General features: G+C 37.3%; 1 protein-coding gene across 9 annotated transcripts; it reads left to right on the forward strand.

Moving 5' to 3' along the window:
- The first annotated feature begins 237 nt into the window (after nt 1-237).
- On the forward strand, nt 238-20,229 carry LOC140794120 (uncharacterized). 9 transcript variants are annotated; one of them, XM_073146033.1, is made up of 7 exons: nt 238-661; nt 2,069-2,197; nt 5,456-5,599; nt 5,684-5,895; nt 16,423-16,479; nt 19,159-19,219; nt 19,696-20,229. In XM_073146033.1, the coding sequence occupies exons 1-6, from the start codon at nt 565-567 to the stop codon at nt 19,186-19,188; spliced, it is 669 nt and encodes a 222-aa protein (XP_073002134.1). In that variant the 5' UTR covers nt 238-564; the 3' UTR covers nt 19,189-19,219; nt 19,696-20,229. The 9 variants fall into 9 exon arrangements, with proteins under 9 accessions (XP_073002134.1, XP_073002143.1, XP_073002092.1 ...); XM_073146042.1 differs by having other exon boundaries at nt 16,432-16,479; XM_073145991.1 differs by lacking the exon at nt 19,159-19,219.
- The last annotated feature ends 814 nt before the right edge of the window (nt 20,230-21,043 follow it).

A 21,043-nucleotide genomic window follows, 5' to 3' on the forward strand; every position in this document is an offset into this window, starting at 1 on the left:
GTATGAATTATTTCTATCTTATATTATTCATCGATATTTAATAAGCACTAAATGATAGAAAGACAAGCATGAAAGAGATTTATAGAGAAAAACTTCTATCTGCTATGAAAATCGAAAATAGTTCATAATCAACAAAACACAAATCAAGTGACTTTTTGGTGAAAAAAAAACACATTAAAAAAATTTCTATTCATCTACGAATATGTTTATATTCGACGTTTAAATATGAATGCGGACGTGGGTTACTCGGTAGCCGGTCACAAGCACCACAGGTTCGTCGTCAGTGTTCGAGCTCACTAAGGTTTAGGGTTTGCCGACTGGTTTTCCGGTTCGATCTCGACTATCATCGCATCAAATGCTGGGAAAGGCACTTGCGTTGAAGAAACGACCAATTCTCTAGCCTCCATCTTCCGATCGATCTCTGCTTCTTCTTCGGATTGCGAGTGAATAGTTTTTCTTGATCAGCTTGGTTCGGCGCATATTTCTCGTCGGATAACTCTTCAATATATTATCACAATCCAATTAGCTTCTCTTTGAGAGGCTACTAAACAGAAAACAAAAGCCATGGCTGCGAAGTTCGCTAGAGCATTGCTGCCTCTGAGGGCCTCTATGTCCTCCATCCGTTATTCTAATTCCTCTTTCCTTGTCTCCCGGAATTCCGGTATGTTCCTTCTTTTAAGTTTCTTTTCTTTTTCTACTTTATTATTCCAGTTCATAGTATTGAAGTGAAGCTTTCGTAATTAAATAGCTTAATCTTAATCCGCTTTTGATGATGCTACCTTTCTTCGTCTATTTTTCAATATGATCTGTGATGAAATCGTCGCCTACTAATCAATTGTAACTAAAAGTTGAGGTTATTTCCCTACTGTTGCATCTAGTATCTATAGTTTATGACTTGTGAGACTTGTGTCTGACATTGGTAATTTATGTATCTCATTGTTTGAGAGTAGAGATTATCTACCATATTCAATTTGGGAAATGTTAGTTATTTTTTATTTGCATTCTGAAACTTAATCCTGAGCATTATATTACAGAAAATAGAACATAAATTTTACACTGATGGAGCATGTAAACTAATCTAGAAACAATTGGTTAGACGATCAAGCCTAACAGGTGCGCATATGCTGCCATGCTAAAGAATATAGAGGCCCTCATGTGTAGGGTTCCCCATCCATGGCATTCCTCCATAGTACAGCACCGGCAGCCTTTGGCAGCGGATTGGAGCATTTAACAGGACTTTCCTCCAAAGTACAGCACTGGCAACCTCGGACAGCGGGGATAGAGCATTTAACACCAGTGTGATTAGGACCTCATGCCTTAGATCAATCATAAATATAATAGTCACAATCATAGAGAGAAATAGAGTTAAAGAGTAGAGAGAATTTTCTTATCTGTTCACAAAGGAAAGACAAGAGATAAAGTTATAATCTCCATTGAATAGGATATCCTACAACTACTCTTGTAGCAGTCCTCCTTAGTTGGAGGTCAGCTACAAATTGACTGGCAATTTAATTAGTGGAGTTTTAAGCCCCTTTATATCCTCATAGATAACAACAAAGGAAACCAAAGGATATTGAACTTTTGATTTTGATTTTGATGAAACATTTGGGAAAGGGAATAACACGGTATGTATGGCCAGGAAGCTGTGTTCTCATAGATTCATAAATTTTTTGACCCTTGATTTAGGTAGTATATAAGAACACAGAGCAATGGCTTGAAAAGGTTGTGGTGGAAAGAAAGGAGAAAAGAGTTCACTTAAAACATCACATTGGGGAATAAAACAGAAGCATATATATCTTTCTTCATAAATCAACCCAAATAAAAATCTTCAGAAGATGGATAGGACTAGGTGACTTAAACAAGCTTTTAGCTTATAGATTAATTGTTCATACTTTTCTGTTGTAAAATACGGTAGCTATTTCATTTTCTTATATTATTAATGTTTCCAATGTTTTGATAATTCTAGAATTTTGGCATATTTCTCTGGTTCAAATTTCTGCTAGATTCCCATGCCTAATATATTTATAAGTAATTTAAAGGGATTCCTTTTGCATCAAATTTCGTGTAGTTTCACGAAGTCTTGAATATCTGAATATCTGGCCCAAAAGCATTGAGATTTTTTCAGTAGTTCATGCACCAATATTGAAGTCAATGTTCAGCATGCAAAGATTATTTGTGAAAAGTTTGTACTCATCAGGTAAATTTGTGTTCTCCCTCTCTCTTCTTTGTGAACAATGCTCCCCAACATTGGTGGATTCAATGTTCAAACTTGCAACATGGAGAATAAATGTCATGCCTCTACTGTTGGCTAATCCGTTGAAATCTTTATAGTCTAACAATTGATAAAGCATGTTATATCTTGGTAGTCCATTGTATTTGCTTATAAATTCTGCTAAATACATTTTAGAGCAACTCTTATGCACTACCATTGTTTTCAAGTGGAACTTAAACATATATCTTGGTTGAAGATAGTGCATATCAGTCATGTCTTCTAATAACATTTTCTCAACTGCTTTTTAGATGGTTCAAGCAATTTACTTTTAAACAATCAAAAGGACTTAATTAGGAATTTTTCCAAAACTAGGTTAGCTAGTTTTAATATCTTTTCTCTTTTATCTCGAAATATTTATTGAAAATTTTGGGGGGAGATATATGAATCCTAGACCGAATAGGAGTAAAGATATGGAAAGCCAAATCCGAGTTAAACTTGAAAAGTCTGAATACTACTAGGTTTGGAAGACGGAATACAAATCGAACTTAGAAAATCGAAACCAAGTAGGGAATGTAAAAATAAATCCAAAATAGTAAAGGAATTATGCCAAAGGATCGAGACACAATTTTTTTAATGTGGAAAAACTTCTTCAATAAAAGAGAAGAAAAAACCCACAGATCCAATCAACCTATCAGATCAGTCTATGTCACTATCAAATGTAGATAATAGATTCTCTTACAATCACTTTTACCAAACCTCAGACGGTCGCTGATTGAAGTCTTACTGTTGCTCAAACATTCTGCTTCGATGAACTCATTAGTGAACTAGATTGCCCCTTGTTGATTGTCCTTAACTCAACATGAATCACTCAATGAAGATAGTATACGTGTCCATTGTATGTTAAGCTCCTCCGCTATGCTTAATACATGGTAGTAGAACTCCAAGTACACACAAACTAATGATCTCTCTCCGCACTTTTGTAGAAAATCAAGTTCCTTGAGGAAAGTAGAATTCTCAAATTATTGATCTTTGATCTCCCTTGAGTTTCCTTCTCTTGTTCTAACCTCTGATATCCTTTTACAAGTGTAGTAGATTGTCTTTGATTCATAGTAGAAGATTTACCAAAGAAATTATCAAGTTTGTATAAATTTCTGAAGTTTCTTTTAATGTTATGTGTGATCCATTCAAACCAAGCTCAAATAAGTTTACATTGACTTATGTTCCTCGATGTTCTTGGTGTCAAAAATGTTCCATAGTTTGAACTGGCTAGGGGATCAGTTTGCACCATTTTCTGCAGAATGCTGAATTTGACTTCGTTTTTATTTTGATCTAAAAATTCTTCGTACGTACAAGTCTTTTATAAATATTGTGACTTGATATACATAAAATCCTAGATTGTACATCATATTTTAAAAGTATTTTATGTCCATGAATTTGTCATTATAAAATATTGCACTACCATTTTTTGTTTCTTCAGTATTGCTCATAGAGAAAGTTGTCAAAGAGCTGTAAGAGTTAGTGTGTCTCAACATTCTTCATCAACTATCTAAACTTTTGCCCTTCATTGGGGATCACTAAATGTTGTGAAGTCTTGAAAAGAAGTTGACTTAATTCTATCAACTTGATGTCAACGTAAAATTGGCATTATGTTCCTAGTTGAAATCACGGTTTTGAAACTCGGTATTAGGATTGGAATCGGGATTGACTGCTAGAAAAAATAATATGTATCGGCTGTATTAGTTATATCGGCTGCCAGCATTGGATCGGGCTATTTTTAATTGCGTATAATTCTAAATATTATGTAAAATGTTGAAAGATTTCTATAAATTTATAGAAAATGACAAAAAAAGAAATAAAAATTAGTCACATATAAAGCCTAATAATTAAAAAAAAACTCACTCAAAACTATAATGAATTTCAACTTGAATTTAATAAATTTTTGTACTTGTAAATTACTCTTGTAGAACAATAGTGAAGAGAAATTTAAAGTTCTATAGTAGTAAAAAAAGGAGTTAAAGAGTGAGTGAAAAAGAGAGAAGATAAATGAAAAAAAATTCATCTGAGTTCACCAAAGTGTGGGCTAGCCGGAGGGGCTCATCGGATTAGCCCTCGAATTTGTTCCGTGAAGTGTGAGGGTGGGACAAGAGTGTGTGTGTAAGATAGAGAGTAAAAGCAGAAAATTTGAAAAGAATATAGTTAATGACATGTATTACTAATGTCTCCTAGGTTAGATATATATTAGATTAGACCTGGATCTTAAAAAATTAGTTTTAGTCGATATTGTTGATTTTGGCTAATATGGCCGGTACGACTGATATCGGCTGATCCCAGACCAAAACTAGTCATTAGACTGATTTCTAGTCGGATCGAGATCGGTTATGGCCGATAACAATCTAGATTGGCCGATTTGACTCAGGATCGGCTGAGTTTGGAATCCATGGTTGAAACACCATGGACAAGGATGTCACTAAAACTTTACTTGCCCTGATTCCTGAACCGTATAGTGCTTGTAGTCTAGGTTCATATATATGCTAGTAGCAGATCATTTTGATGGACATTGGAATTGTCTATACTAAGAAGAAAAAAATGTGTGGATGACGACTTGATTTAAGGTTTTCTGCATTTCTCAGGCATACATAAGTAAAAGACCAAAATGAACCTCAATCTACTTAAAATGTGTCTTGATCACAGTAGTTAAATTATTAATGTGCACATTTTAGTTACTTCAAAGCAAATAACATTACAGTCCATAAGTTGATAGAAAAGCTTGCAATGAAGCATTTAATATGCAATGCATGTAAGGAAAGAAAGTAGTGATATACATACAAGAAAAGAAAGGGAAAATAATGTAATAAAATAAAATAAAATGATGTTTCATTTTTTTTTTCTTATTTTGAGTTGGATGATTTCTATTGCTTGGATGCATCTTAAACATTGATGTGCTGCTTTGGTCTTATCCAACTTTGTTGCCTTCTATAATCCATTGTAGTGTCCATCTTCATGTACCTGAGTTCTGGATTTGTCAGTTAATAAACTTGTAAAGAAAGAAGAATAAAGAAAAAGAACAAGAAAAAGTAAAGAAAAATCTGTTGCACTTTGTATATTTGACGAATTTTATTATTCAATAGAGGTTAACAAGGATGTCTTAAGAAGTGTACTTGTCCTCTCAGAGTCATTGGTTATAAATTTATATATGAGAATATTTTTGAATACATTGTTGGCTAATATAGTATATGGCAATAGGAGTTGGTAGAAAACAATTGTTGGTTCCTCTTTTACAACTCTGGTTTCCTCAAGGAAAGAGGTTTTTAACTGGAAGTTTTCTTGGGATCAGTGCTGCTGCAGGAATGACATATCGCTATTCGGACTTTGCTTATGCTACGGATGGTGAGTTTTCTCTCTAGAAGGGTTAAAATTGTCTTTGCCTCAAGCAATTTCTGTGAATGTCATACATTCCTTCTGATATTACAGATCATCTTGCTGACCTTGTAGAGCCTTTAGAATACTTGAAGGATGAGCTAAGAACCTTCTGGGCTTTAACAAGAAAATTTCAGTTGCCTGCTGTTTTCCTTATAATGGTATTCTTCGGTTGGAGACATCCACTTACACTTGCCATCAATGTTGCACTTCTTCTCTTCTGTACAAGGCCCTACCCTTTCTCAATATATATATTTATTGAGCAGGTCAGTTTGAGAATAACCTACAGCCTATAAAGCATCCATACACTGTTCTGAAGTAGCATGAACTGTTTGGTATCTTCATAGAAGTAATCTTAGGAGGCATGTTTCTCGTTCTCCTTATATGGTTTCCTCTTCTGAACAACTATTTTCTAATTCCTACTGATAAATTTCTTTTCCTACTATTATTGCTCTTCTTGATATTACTGAATTTCCAACAGCTGCATAGCCATGCTGTCATTTGTATTATTAGGGAGGGTGAAAATTGTGCTCAATTAATAGTTTGCTTGGTTGGTGATTTTTCATAGCATTTCATTGAGTATAATTATGTAATTTTCCATCTATCCTATGCTTCTCTTCTGTATATTGTGCAAGCCATTGGACATTGATGACAACCAAGCCTCTTGCTCCTGGACAGGACTTTTTTGATTTTGTTTTGTTTTTTTGGTTTTGTTAGTTCTTTTTTCTTTTTCACAAAAAAATGGAAAACAACTTGTCCCGTTTTATTAAAGAAACTGCAGGATACACCATTACAACCAGTTTAACGGCAAGTATTGGACAAAGCTAAACCATACAAGATCTGATTTATTTGTACAGAGTAGCACCAAAAACCTCTAATAAACCAGAAACAAGCTTCTTAAAATTGTAGCAGCTATATTCTTCCACGTATTCTCCTCCTAACATATAGGGTTGTCGTGAGTTTGTCTCGGAAAGAAAGAATTTGAGCTTTTCTTGTGTTCTTTCTAGGACAATAAAATATATTAGTATTATGAGCAATCCCTCGTATCTCTTTCCTTTGTAACTTCACACATCTAAGGTCAGTTCTACACTAGAATTTGATTGAACAAGATCTTGGCAGAGTAGAACGCGTTTGTCCACCTATGAGAATCATCGATCCGAGTCGGAGGACATATCAACTGGAGGAGGCAATCTAATGCATAATAAAGTAGTTCACCATGGATGTCTAGCGGGCAAGAGAGAGGCTTCAACTTCATAGCCATGGGCACGGATTGAAAAATCGGCCGATCTTGATCCAGTCCCGGTCCCAATTTTTTTCTTTTTCTTTCTTTTCGGTTCTTCCACGCTCTCTCTATCTCTGTCTCTTCTTATTTTTCATTGCTGTAGAATATCTTCTTCACTTATGGTGATTATAATGATGAAGACCATAGAAATTTACTAGAGTTAGCTAGGTATTTATCAAAATTTTGAGTAAGTATTTTTTTTAAACTTCATATATGAGAAATTATTATTTTCTTATTATTTTCTAAATTTTCAAAATTTTGACATTTTTAAATAATATTTTGAATTTTACATAGTTAAAAAATAATTTGATTCGATTCGGCCTGGCGATTCCAATCTTGAGTTTCTGAACCTTGGCCGCAATCTAGAGGTGAAGGTTGTAAGTAGAGTCTTATATCTATGTTTACCTTTAATATATTAATTTGATTTTGGTCGGATTTGTGGTTTTTTCATCTTTAGAGAGATTTTCCCACAAAAAACTAATTTTTTGTGTGATGATGATACGATCTAAGTATGATTTGAGCCTGTGCCGAAAATTAGTTTGAATCCTTATTACGGACCTACTAGAGATGATTTGCAATAAGGGAGTGTAGATTTCGATTAGTGCGAATGATGGTAAATGGAGTGTGTGGAAGGAGAGATAATGGCGGTGGTGATGGTGAGAAGGTGATGAATGGCGATTGTGGTGATGAAGGGAGATTAATTTACTTTTACTCCTATGTTATCTTACTCTTACTCCTAAGATAAACTCAAGATTAAAATAATTTCTCAATGCTTGGATGATTCAATAACGGAGCCTCACCCCTCTATATGTAGAGATTATGCATAATGAATCCTATTATGATTAGCCCTAAAGGCTGATATGACTCAAATTAGGATTTGCCTTAAATGCTTACATGATTTAATGAGATTTGTCTTAAAGGCTTATATAACTTAACTAGATTTGCCTCAAGGACATTCATGACTTATTTAAACTTGCCTTATAAGCTCTTATGACTTAACTAATCTTGCCATAGGGCTTACATTATGAATTAATTAAAGGATAAATAGACTCAATCCATCGAGCTCAATGTCACTTTAAGTCGATCCAATAAGATCTGGATTACATCACTCCACCACACTTTCGACCACTTTGTTCTCAAGGTGAGAAGTTCGGGAAGCACTGCATCAACTCGAACTTGGACTCCCAAGTCGAATCTCCCATTGGTTCGTTGGATCACTCCACTTGTACTTGTGTGATCAATCTTTCGTCTAATTCTTCTCTTGGCTAGAACATGAAGTGGCATGGGCTCTTGGTCATGTATGGATTGATCGAGTATGTTGGCTGCAAGCTGTCTTGGTCGCAACTCGGGCTCGCAAAGCTGAAACATGGAAAATCAAGTCGGTAGGCCACCTCGCCTACCCATTCAATCACTTGGTACGACCCAAAGTACCTATGTGCCCAGCTTTTGGTTCATGATGAGTCGAACTGAGGTCTGACGGTAGGGCTAGAGTTTGATGTAGACCTAATCTCCTACCGCGAATGTTTGATCTTGGCGTCGTTGGTTGTAGATCTGCTTCATTTGATTTTGTGTAGCCGCCAAGTTGGCCCTAAGCCATCAGATATGAGCGTCCATATCCACTAGGGTTTCCTTGATGTTCGTGTGTTCCGTTAATGGGGTTAGTTCGTAGGAAACCAAAGTAGTGGTGGCTTACTGTAAATTGCATCAAACATGATGCCTGTGGCCTTGTTGTGGGTGGTGTTATAGGCCCACTCTGCCCATGGTAAGAACTGGAGCCATCGTCTTGGCCGTTCTCTGACTTAGTATCGTAGATACTGCTCCAAACATCGGCTTAAGACCTCTGTCTGCCCATCCGTTTGTGGATAGTATACTGAGCTCATTCGGAACGCCGTGCACTGCAAACAAAAGGATTCTTGCCAAAACTGACTAAGAAACACCGGATCTCAGTCGAACACTATAGATTGTGGTATCTGGTGAAGTTTAGCCATGTTGCGGACGAAGATCTCTACGACCTTCTGTGCGGTGTAGGGTTGATTGAGCGTTGAGAAGTGCACATATTTGGAGAGGCGGTCTACCACCACCATGATAAATGATCGCCTTTGGACGGTTAGTAGGCCTTCAATGAAGTCCATTAAAATATCTTCTTAGATCAGTTCGTGCATGGGAATGGGTTGGAGAAGGCCGGCTGGTCGAGTTGAATCTATTTTGGCTCATTGGCACTTCACATGTGCGGATGTAGTTGTGCATGTCTCTTTTCAAGCTGGTCCACTAGCAATTGAGCCATAGTTGCTCGTGGGTCTGGAAGATGCTCTTGTGGCCTGTAAGGGATGAGCCATGGAAGTGGCTGATCAAAGCAATCTGTAGGTCTGCAACAGTCAAGATCAAGATGCGGTTTGCCCTTGAGCACGAGTTCGTCTCTCATGCTATACTTGATTTGACACTTGACCATAAAGGTCTTGGTGAAATTTGGTAGGGCTAACACGGTGATAGGCTCTGATACCAATTGGTGGACTCTAATACCAAGTTGTTAAGCTCTAATACCAATTGATAGGCTCTGATACCAATTTGATGGGATCTAGAACTAAAAGATCGGCTACGGAACAATTCCTTAAGATCTGAATTTATTGCAGAAAGCAGTCCGCGCAACTGTGGAAAAATATTCGTCAGATATTCTCTGGTAGTTAGAAAATTACGAACCAATTGGGTTGGATCCGTATTTTCCTAATCTACAACTTTCGTATTTACGCCCTTCATATATTCGAACTGTAGCAGGGACGAAAATACGGAATAACGTGGATGATTGTGGTGGTGATGGGTGGAATGGATGTTAGGGTTATGGATGGGTATGGAGATGAGGGTGGATTGTGAAAATGATTAAGGGAAGTAGACGAAGGGAACGAAGTGGTCGAGATCCCAAAGAAGAGGGGTGGCTCGATAGTCGAGGGAGATTAAAAGCGAGAAGAAACCTTGCCAACGGTAGAGGTGGAAGGATGGTGAAAAGGGAGGAGGGATGAGTCTAGAGAGAAGATTGGAGGCAAGAAATCAAGAATCCAATAGCAATATAAAGTTGGGTGCCATCCACATATTTATAGAGGCTAGCCAACAAGTCCTAAAACAATATGAAACCCTAATAAATCAACTAAACCAGTATTCCTTATCTTCTCTGAATACCTTTCGGATTAAGCTTTCGTTTTGTCATAGATATATTCTGAATATGGAGAAGTCATGAATATCAAAATTGTAGATCTAGAGGTTGTCGACCTTATCCAACTGGTTTGATATTATTTGGATATGTGTCAAATATTCTACAAATATTTTTCCGAAACTGCGCAGAGCTGGATCTAGCTAATTAGATAAAATTCTAACTAAGTGTATCACACGGGTGCCTCGGTCATGGCTCATTTGAGTTCTTCAAATGCTCGTTTCGCCCTGTCGTTCAACTTGAACTCGCTTTTGCGGAGTAGGGCGGTTAGCCAAGCTACAATCTTCCCATATCCCTAGATGAAGCATCGGTAGTAGCCTATGAGGCTGAGGAAGCCTCATAGCTCCTTGGGCATCCTCGTTCGTGGCCATTGCACTATGCTAGCCACCTTCGAGGGATTGGTCGCCACACCTGCGGAAAAGATGAAGTGCTCTAGGTATTCAACCTGTGGGTGCACCCAACATTGCCACACCCAACATTGTTCAAGATGAAATGCACTATGCTAGTTTGCATTGTTCCCTCTTCATCTTTAGCTAGTGCGCTAGTAGTATCTCCATGACTATTCGTAGATAGTGTAGGGCTCCTCCCTCGATTGGCTATAAATGAGGATGTCATAAAAAAACACTAAAACATACTATCAAAGGAGCAAGCAAAATACATCGTTCATTAGCCCTTAAAAAGTTGCAGAGGCATTGGTGAGGCCGAAGGGTATTACAAGGAACTCGTAATGCCCGTCATATATTTGAAATGTCGTCTTGTGGACGTCGGTCCTTGAACTCTGATCTGGTGGTAGCTAATCAGCAAACTAGCTTTGTTGAAGATGGTGGCGCTAGCTAACTCGTCTAATAACTCCTCGATTATTGGTATAGGATACTGGTTTTTGATAGTGATGGCATTTAGTGTTCGGTAATCTACGTAGAATCACCATGAGTTGTCCTTCCGCGCTAGCAGTACCGGAAAAGAGTAAGCACTATGGCTTAGCTGTATGATGCCTTAGTCTAACATCTCTTGGACTAGCCAGTCGACAAGACCTTGCTGTCTCTGATGGCTACATGGAACCCGATGGTTGAATTTACCCCTAACCCAATCTGTTGCACCACCTTCTCATCCATAAAATTGTACGTGCTGCCTGAGTTCTCGACTCTTTGTTTCTTGATTAAACCCTCTACACATATGGTTCGAGGTGCACGTGAGCCCGAATAGGTGTATAGTCTCAACTCATCATGCACCTCATCTTCTTGATCTACGGCCTCCATGTTCGTGACCTTTTGTTCGTCTCCAATGGCTCCATTTGCCTCTCCTCGTATCCTCTGAGGAACATGATTGTTGTCGGTTGTTTTCCGCATTTCTGGCCCAGAGTGAACTTCTCGTCGCAGTTGAAGTATAACTCTTTAGCCTCCTTTCTTCAATCTGTGTTGCCTCCAACATCGGTGAGAGGAGCCTTAGGTGGTAGGAGCTTGCCCCTTTGTGGCAGAGAGGGAGGATCAAAACTAGCACCACTCGATGAGCCAGTCGGGATCCTCTTTAGTTTGTAAGGGACCATGGTGCCTTGGAGCTTCTTCGTAGCTCCTTGACCTCCATCATGTTTGCTGTAGAAAAGGCCTCCAACAATATCCTAGGTCGCATGACCTTGACCTCTGCTTGTATGTTAGACCTGAGTACCTTCTGCGGAGGGCTGAGTGTGACCAACCCAGTGCACAGTTGTAGATGCTCTTAAACTCTTCTTAATAAGCCTGGACCGTTGATGTGATTCAGACCACACTGAGTCGTCTCGAGCATGGATACACCCTATAGGAGTCTATTCTTATTTTGTTTTAATTATTTTCTTCAGAAAAATAAGGATTTTATATGTTGCATTTGAACGCTCGCATGCAAATGCCTACATACGTTCGCATCGACAGCGAACACGAATTGCACGTTCGAACGCGCTCGAGCCCGTTCGAACGCGCTCGAGCCCGTTCGAACGCGGTCGATGAGAATTCATTGTTTCTAGGGATATTATTTGCCATTTTAGCTTGTTAGGTTAGCTTCTTAAGATGTGGATGGCAACCTAAAGGATCATTGTGAATGAATATTAATTTCTATCTCTTCCCTTTCTCTCTACCCTAATCTTCCTTCTTCTTCGTTCAAGCCCTAGCCGTGCGCCATCTCCACGCCGGTGATCCTCTAATTCCCCTCGTCTGTTGAGTCCTCCCCATTCCTTAGGATCTCGACCACTTCGCCCCCTTTATCCTTATCCCCTTAACACCACAATCCATCTATCCCATCACCATTATCATCCCTCACCCCATCATCACTATCACCCGTCACCCTTACCATCACCATCACCCCCACTTTTGCGTATTTTCGCCTCAGTTGCAGCCAGAATCTACAAAGGGCATAAATACTAAAAACGTAGGTCAGGAAGTAACGGGTCGACCACCCTTGGTTTCGTAATTTTGTCTTCGGTAAAATATTTGGTGATTATTTTCCTTTGATTGTGTGGGCAGCTTTCCTGCATTCGATCTTGATCGGGTAGCGGACGCTCGGTCCATAACAACCGTGGTCCATTGAGTTAGCTTAGTTAGGATTCCTGGGAAGTTTTCATACTCAGTTGGATCGAACCAAGTACATAGGGCAGACGCAAACTCGTCCCAAGACAGAAACGGTTGAGTTCATTGTGCTGCCTGGAATCATCTGAACGCGACATCTTCCAAGTAGAATGAGGCTATTAAGACCTTCTGGTAACCTGATCGCGAACCCTATCCTTAATCTATTTACCATCTATTGTATCTAAACCCTAGATCATTTTACTACCTAGTGATGCCTTTCCACCATCTTTCTCAGTCCAAACACCACTCCAGGACCTCTTATAATCTCTAGAAGTTTCACCTTAAGCCCCATCTACTATAGATTATTAGATCAGCCTCAACAAGATCAGTAGTCTGTGTGGGTAAGCGCTGCTTCCAGAAAATTTGCAGGCAAGCCGCAGTCCGACTGAGTTTGGTGCGCACTTGCCTTGGTTGGTGTACCCCGCATCCAGATAGACAACAAAGGCTCCTTTAGTTGTCTAGGGCTGACTTGATTGCGATCCTTTGCAACCGCGATCCTTTGCGCAGTTGCATCAATTTGGTATAACATCCTTTCGTAACTTACAATGACATCTAGAAAAAGTCTATTTTTTCATTCGGCTATGCCATTTTGTTGAGACTTTTGAGAAAGAACCCCTTTGCACCGAAGAAACTCAAGAACCTCATTAGACATCTTTTCAGCATTATCAAGTTGTAAAACCTTGATAATATTGGAGAGTTGATTTTTAATAAGGGCTAAGAACTTTTGGAAAGCAACAAACACATTAGCTTTGGATTTAAGGAGGTAAAGCCAAATAAAATGATTGAAGTCATCAATAAACAACACAAAATACTTGTATTGTCCATGGGACACTAACGGAGCAATATCCACGCATCACTATGAATAGTGTCAAAGCATCTATTTGTAGATGATGTTAAAGTAGGGAATGAAAGGCCCTTACTTTTACCCAATTTACAAGTAGTGCAATTAAAAGATAAATTAGGAAGAGAACCTTGAATTTTATTGCCAAGAAGTTCAGATCTGAACAAGTCAAGAAAACATGAGAATTTTCGTGGCTAAGACGCTTGTGCCATAATTGATTAAGACCAATACAAGCAACAAAAAGGAAGATGGCATGGCAGGAGGAATGGTAATGCATAGTGGAAACAAACAACCCACTTTAGGCCCTTCCGCGGTCGCCGTCCCGGACACCTTATCCTGCACATGGCAACAGAACAAAAGTGAACTTCACAATTATTTTCAACGAATTAGCCTATTGATAGAAGATTAGTAGATATATTAGGAGAAACAAAAACATTGTCTAAGATAAGACTGAGGTTTCCAACAACACTAAAGGGCAAAACACTCCCATTGGCAGTATGAATAAGACAGTTATCCTTATTAGGTTTTACATAAGAAAGAGACGTAAACAAAGATGTCATATGATTGGAAGCAATCAAAGTATCAAGATTTAAAGTTACTTGAGATATCTAAAGCAGAAAAAGCAGATCATATGTTGAATCATCTCAGGAGTTTACTGGATCTGTGGCAGCCATGGTGGAAGGTAGGGAGGATGTAAGAGCCAGGACAACAATTGCATAGTTGAGACAGCCGACACATCAACGTGATATACCCCTTGTTGATGATTGTGTGGCCAAGCAGAACTCTCTTTGATGATATGTCTAGCCTTCTTGTAAACTTCTGACAATTCATTGCAATATTCCTACAACTGTAACATGGAACGAAGCACAGATGTCGCCCCTTTCCCTTCCCTCGCACAGCATAAGAAAAGGTCAAATGCCCATTGGAAGAACTCTGGTGATCCATAGCAACTTGAGTTTTGGTTGCATTGTTCCTCCTGCAGGATTTCACTTAAACAAACATCTAAAATGGGGGAGGATCACAGTTCATTACCTTAGAAAGATCAACATTATATTCACGCTCCTACTTCATCACAAATTGATCTCGCTTGCTAATCTCATGGATCTCTTGAACAACAGCAAGTGATTTGTCTGATACATTGCTGGTGACAATGTCTGATTATTTAGTCCAAATATTCATAAAACTGGAATAATAATCTTGAATGGACAGATCTTCATGTAAGAACTCTGCAAGTTTAAATTCCAGTTGAAAAAGACAAGCAGTGTGTTGGTTATAAACTTTCTTTCGAAAGTCCCATATGCCCTTAGCTGCCTTGTGAGGACGCAGACTAAGAAAAATACGAAGCTCCATAGAACTCAGGATCCAGCTAACAATCCTGGCATCTTGATCTCCCATGAGACCTTGCTAGATCCAGTACCCTTCATACTTGGTGGAACCATCAAGGTGACCTCAAAGCTCCTTCCTTTGACAAACATTTTTAACTGTAACTCCCAAGCGGAGTAATTTCTTACAGTAAATCGAACACAAGAGGCAAACATGATAGGAACATAAGAGATAAACACAAATCTGAGAGTAACGAAACAAGAATATAGATTTGAAAGCACCAATATGAGAAGGTGACAACCATGATAACAATCCACGAACAGAGAAGCACCACAAAGCCAAAAAAACACGAGCACAAAGAGATCAAAAGCTTCCAAGATCAGAATTTCACAAAAGCAGAAGAGATCAAGAAACCTCAGATACCATATTAGAAAATAAAGTAGCTCTGCATTCAATGCTTGTCTTCATTGATTGGCTAAACTTTGTTAAATAAGAGGTGCCTTAGAGCTATACAAGGTAGGAATAAAGCTACACAAGGAAAAGTAGATCAATCAGTATAACACTATACAAGGTAAGCTTAAAGCTGTACACAGAAAGTAGATCAATCAGCATATCTACATTTAGGAGAATATATTTGGTGCCTTCTGTTTCCTAATATAGATCAAAACACACTCAATGGCACAAGTGATATCCTAGGAACCAAGTAAAATGTGCCAAAGTGATCAATCCTTAGAAGCAAACAAAATGTGCCAAAAGATGATTTGGAGTCTTCTTGCAATCAGGAGTGCTAGCATATTTTATATATGTCAGTGTAGTTAATTACTGGTGGGTTGCATGATTGAATGTTTATAGATTTCCCTTGTTTTCTTAGCCTATTGACGAAGGCACCTGTCATAAGTTTTATAATTTTCCTTATCATTTCTTGTTCAGTCACAGATACTAATGCGGCAGAAGAACATTTGTACTTCATATTTTCATTTGAAGTCCTGTGATTGTTCAAACTTCAGAATACCCATGTTAATGTTGATTTAACTAGAGTGATGTATCATATCCTAGGTTGGTATTGTTCTCTTCCCTAAATGGATATTCTCTGAATAGTAGAAAGTATTTCACCTTTGATGTGAAAGGCAGCTGTCTATCATGCAAATAGAACCACTGAAGCATCATATGCAATTAATAAATTAATTTTCTTCTTTTCCTCTTGAGCTAGAGAATAAAAAGAGAATAAAAAGAGACTAAAGTCTGCAAATTACACTTTTTCCTTCAATTCTACTTGTACGCAGGCTCTAAAGATGCAATTAAGCAGATTTACTAGAGCTCTCAACTTCTGTTCAATTTTTTCATGTTAACTTGTGAAGATTTAAGAAACTCAGTATTCATATGCATAACAGGAGTCAAAACTACTAGTTGAAATGGTACTTAACACAAAATCTAGTTTGTGCCTCTTTATAATTTGAATTTTTTCAAATCAAAAGCTAAGCTTCTGAAATAGGTAATCTTTGTGACAACTGGTTGTTTTTTTTCATGTTGGACTTTCAACTTATCAAGTTTTAGCTATTGCAGTTACGACAAAGAGATACGCAGCGGCATCCTAGATTGGGCAAACCAAAGGTGAGACATCTAAATGTGAAAATTCAATTTGATTTCTATTCTATTCGAAAATATGATAAAAAATCATATTAATGACTTCCTTGTAAGTTTAGTCCAGTTCCAAACATTAATTTACTAGGTATATCTTTAATACTGGTGGATAAAAGCAATATTGAAACCATGGTTTCCAGTTTCGGCCGAAACGGGCCGATCCCGATCCTAGCCGAAACCAGTCGGTTTGCTGGTTTCGATTGGGGTTTTGGCAGTTTTGGACGAAACCCGATCCGTTTCGGGACCGGGTCGAATCCGACCCGATGGACATCAATAATTGATGTTCCCACCCCCACCTGCCTCTCACCCTTTTCTCTCTTTTCTTTTTTTCTCTTTCTCTCTTTTCTTTCTTTCTCTCTTTTTTTTCTTTCTCTTTTTTTCACGGGTCTCTTACTCTCTTTCTCACCGGCGACTGGGTAGTGAGTAGATCTCCGGTGACCTCGACCTCCGACGACGTTCTCCGACGAAGATTCGACGACCTCAATCTCCGATGATCTGGTGCTGCTTATGCAGTTATGCCTTATAAATTTTAAATTATTTTATATTTTATTTTAATTTTTGTTTATGTTTTTTAGTTGCAGAGTTAAAATATCAATGGCTCCAAAAGAGAAGTCATATGATACCGACATTGGGTGGCAACATTGCAGCACATTGGGCAAGATAAAAGACGTGTTAAATGCAACTAGTGTGGAAAGGAAATGAGTGGTGGTGTCAGCCGTTTGAAAGAACATTTAGCTGGAAGACGAGGAAATGTAGCAGCTTACACTCAAGTGTTCTTGGAAGTTAGAAAGCAGATATTGACTCATTTAATTGGCAAAAAGAAGGATAAACAATCTGCACAACAAAGAGAGTCAATGGTTCGTGAAGAATTGATGCATAATCCTATACACATTGATAATGATAGCAGTGAGCAAAGTGAGGAGGATGAGGAGGAGAGAACAGAAATATGCATAGAGAAGAGGAAGAGATGAGAATAAGCACTGGTGGTAACTTTCAGAGATCTAGATCAGTTAATATACGAGGAGAGAGAGAATATGGGGGCAGCAGTTCTACCCATAAGACTCCTGGTGTTACAGCAGAGTCTGAAAATATTGGACCAATGGATACATATCTTCAGAAAAAAAAGGGGTTGTACATATACTTCTATCAAGACAGCTCTCAAAGGAATTAAAAATGCAAAGAAACACATTGGTAGGGCTATCTCTAAATTTTTCTTCTACAACCATATTCCTTTCAATGTAGCTGATAGTCTTTACTATCACACTATAGTGGATGCTATACAATTAGTAGGGCCTGGTGTTCCCCCTCTTAATTCAAATGATATTGCTACTAAATATTTTGACTCAGAGGTAGATGAACTTCATACTTATATTGAGACATTTAAACGGTATTGGGATGAATTTGGTTGTACACTGATGTATGATGGGTAGAGTACACAAAACAAAAGAAATATAATTAATTTCTTAGTGTACTCTGGCATGGGGACAATATTTTTGAAGTCTGTGGATACTACTGCTCATATTTGTCAGTTGATGGATGATGTGGTACAAGAAATCGGTGAAAAAATAGTAGTCTAAGTGGTTACTGATAATGGAGCAAATTATAAAGCTGCTGAAAATTTACTGATGATTAAAAGACCTCATTTATATTGGACGCCATGTGTTGCACATTGTATTGATCTGATGTTAGAGAATATTACAAAAGAGCCTGAAATTGATATGATCATACGTGAAGGTCAGATGTTAACAAATTTTATATATAACCATGGTTGAGTTCTTAATTTACTCAGGCATATGACTGGTGGTAGGAAGATCATCAGACCCGGGGTCACTAGATTTGCCACTCACTTTTTAGCCTTGGAGAGCATCATACGCTACAAGGATAATATTATGCTGATGTTTACATCACATGAGTGGTCTATAAAAATTAAGAATATGAAACATAAAGATAAATCTTTGGGTGAAACTTTGAAAAATATGGCTCTTGAAAATACATTTTGGGATAATATTACAATTGCCACCGCAGTATTTGAACCTCTTATCAAAGTATTAAGACTTGTAGACAGTGATGACAAGTTTGAGATGGGTTTCTTATATGAGGCAATGGACATAGTTAAAAGAATCAATAAAAAAAATGTAAGCCAAAGTTATAGGAAGTGGTGGAAGATGATTGATTTTAGATGAAACAAACAACTACATAGAGATATACACGCGGCTGGTAGGCATGCTTTTAAGTTTTACGTTTTAATTTACTAATTTATTTTTATTTACGAATATTTAAAAATTTGAATGCTACAGGGTATTTTCTTAATTCAAAAATTTTAATTCTCTAAAAATGTTAATAATGATAGTGAAGTCTTGTTGGGGATTAGAAAGATAATCAGCAAGCTTGAGTCCGATATTCATAAACAAATCCTGTGCGATAAAGAAGTGAGTTATGATTCAATTAAATAATTTTATTATTATTTGTTTCAAGTTTTAACTTTCAATATAATCAATAAGCTAATTTCTGTGTTTGATCTTTTCTATCTCTGCGCCACTTTCATTTGGGCAGAAAGCCCTGTAGAGAATGAAGATGGGCAAGGATCTTCTTTTCAAGAGTTGTTTTCAAGGCTCCATTCTCTTCCCTAATTAAGTTTCTGTTAGCTAGGCTGAGATGGGGATAAGGAGCAAGGATTGAAGTCCCCCACTTTTGTCAGACACTGGACATGGTAAGCTCTGTAATTGTCTAGACCCAAGTGTAGCATGGTTTAATAGTAGGCATTTCTAGGCTCCTTCCCAGCTAGCGGATCACCCCTCTTCCAGAAACACTTCTTTGGCTTTTGAAGGGACAGATCCTGTTGTGATGAGCAACTGTTGCCTGAACAAGTTTCATTCACATTGGCATTTAGTATAGTTGTTCCTGGCAAATAACTTTAGTGTTAATTTAGGATGAAAAGAAAAAGAAACAAAGCCAGCCTTACTATGAAAACCATCAAGCTTTCATGGTTCTTCCGTTAATTAAATAGCATATTATTTCGCATATGACTACACAAACCATTTTCTTCTACAGTCAATAGTTATTGATCTAAGAAACTAGAGAAACTTTAGTTTTCTTCTACCAAACTGTTTTATCTTATTTTTTTTTCCAATTCTTCTATAGCTGTTATGCATTTCTATTTTTAATCCATTTATCCCATGTCTGCAGTTCTTGTATGCAAGGAAAGTTGAACTCCACGATTACAAGCTTTTATGTCTAGCAGAGGTCGAGTTAAGAGACAAAAAGCTGTATTTGGTTGGAATTTTGGGTGGGTGGTGGATCTTTAGTGTCTTGCGCATTTATCCGGGGAATGATACTGAGGATGGAAATGTCCATCTAGGACAAAAGGTAGGCTTACCAGCACTTGAAGCCCTGGGAAGAGAGAAAAGTTGATAAATCCGCATTTTGTGATACAGCTACAATCTACCATGAATCTTCACAGTTGCAATTTTGAGGCTTATGCTGAAGGATTTTCTCAAGTTCCGCTACTACTAAACAACTTATCTCATACAAATCAATTTTCATGTGCTTAGCCTTTTAGGTTTTATTACAAATCATGTGTTGCATGATCTATCTTGAGTATTTTTTTTTAAAAAAAAACCTTGACGTACACTTACTTATTATGGTTTATTGAAAATGTTTGAAAGTATAAGGTGATTGGTTGCTGAATTTAATAAGAGCAAAGCATCTTTGAGAATTAAATGTGATTCTTTTTTTGGTCAAATTAATTTGTTTTCTTTATACATTTTATGGTTATTTAGAATTTTTGTTCTTTGTAGGAGCTTTATAGATTTGAAAAAATTCTGTCGGTTTGATTTTAGGAAGATTGTGATGGGTAGAGCATTGTTTAGGTTACTGGTTTTGTCACGAGATTACTAAGTGAGGTTGGCAGTATAAGTTTATATAATGAAAATTTCAGACAAAACATCAAGTATTTATGATGTACAATCTAAGTTTTACGTATGATTCAGACACATACATATGGAAGAGAATAATATGTGAGAAATCAAAGATTCAAGTGAAAATAAGGAAACTTCAATATACTCCAATAAAAGAGCATATGGTGCAGTTAGGAGTGAAAAAGGATTGGATATGGATCGGATAGTAATACAGATTTGGATATGGATATTGGACGGATAGCAAAATTTAAAATCATATCTTAACTAAATGGATACGGATAATTTTCGAATAAAGGATCGGATCTTAAACGGATATTGATTGAATTTAAAATAATTATAATATTTTATTTAGATATAATTAATATAAAATTATTAAGAGTTTTACAACAAATAATTCTTTTGTATGTCAAATATATAAAATTAGAGAAATTAATTTCTATAAATAATATATAAAGTATTATTAGTAACAATATTAATATTTACTATTTAAATAAGCAAACTAAAAACTGTAAATTATTTAAAAAAATATGCAGGTAAACGGATATCCGATATCCGTATCCGAATTCGAAAAATATATTCGATCTATATCTGAATCCGTATCCGATTTTTTTTTTCAA

Source organism: Typha latifolia, chromosome 1 (genome assembly GCF_019914945.1).
Source record: "Typha latifolia isolate L0001 chromosome 1, TyphaL0001v2, whole genome shotgun sequence".
Lineage (NCBI taxonomy): Eukaryota > Viridiplantae > Streptophyta > Magnoliopsida > Poales > Typhaceae > Typha > Typha latifolia.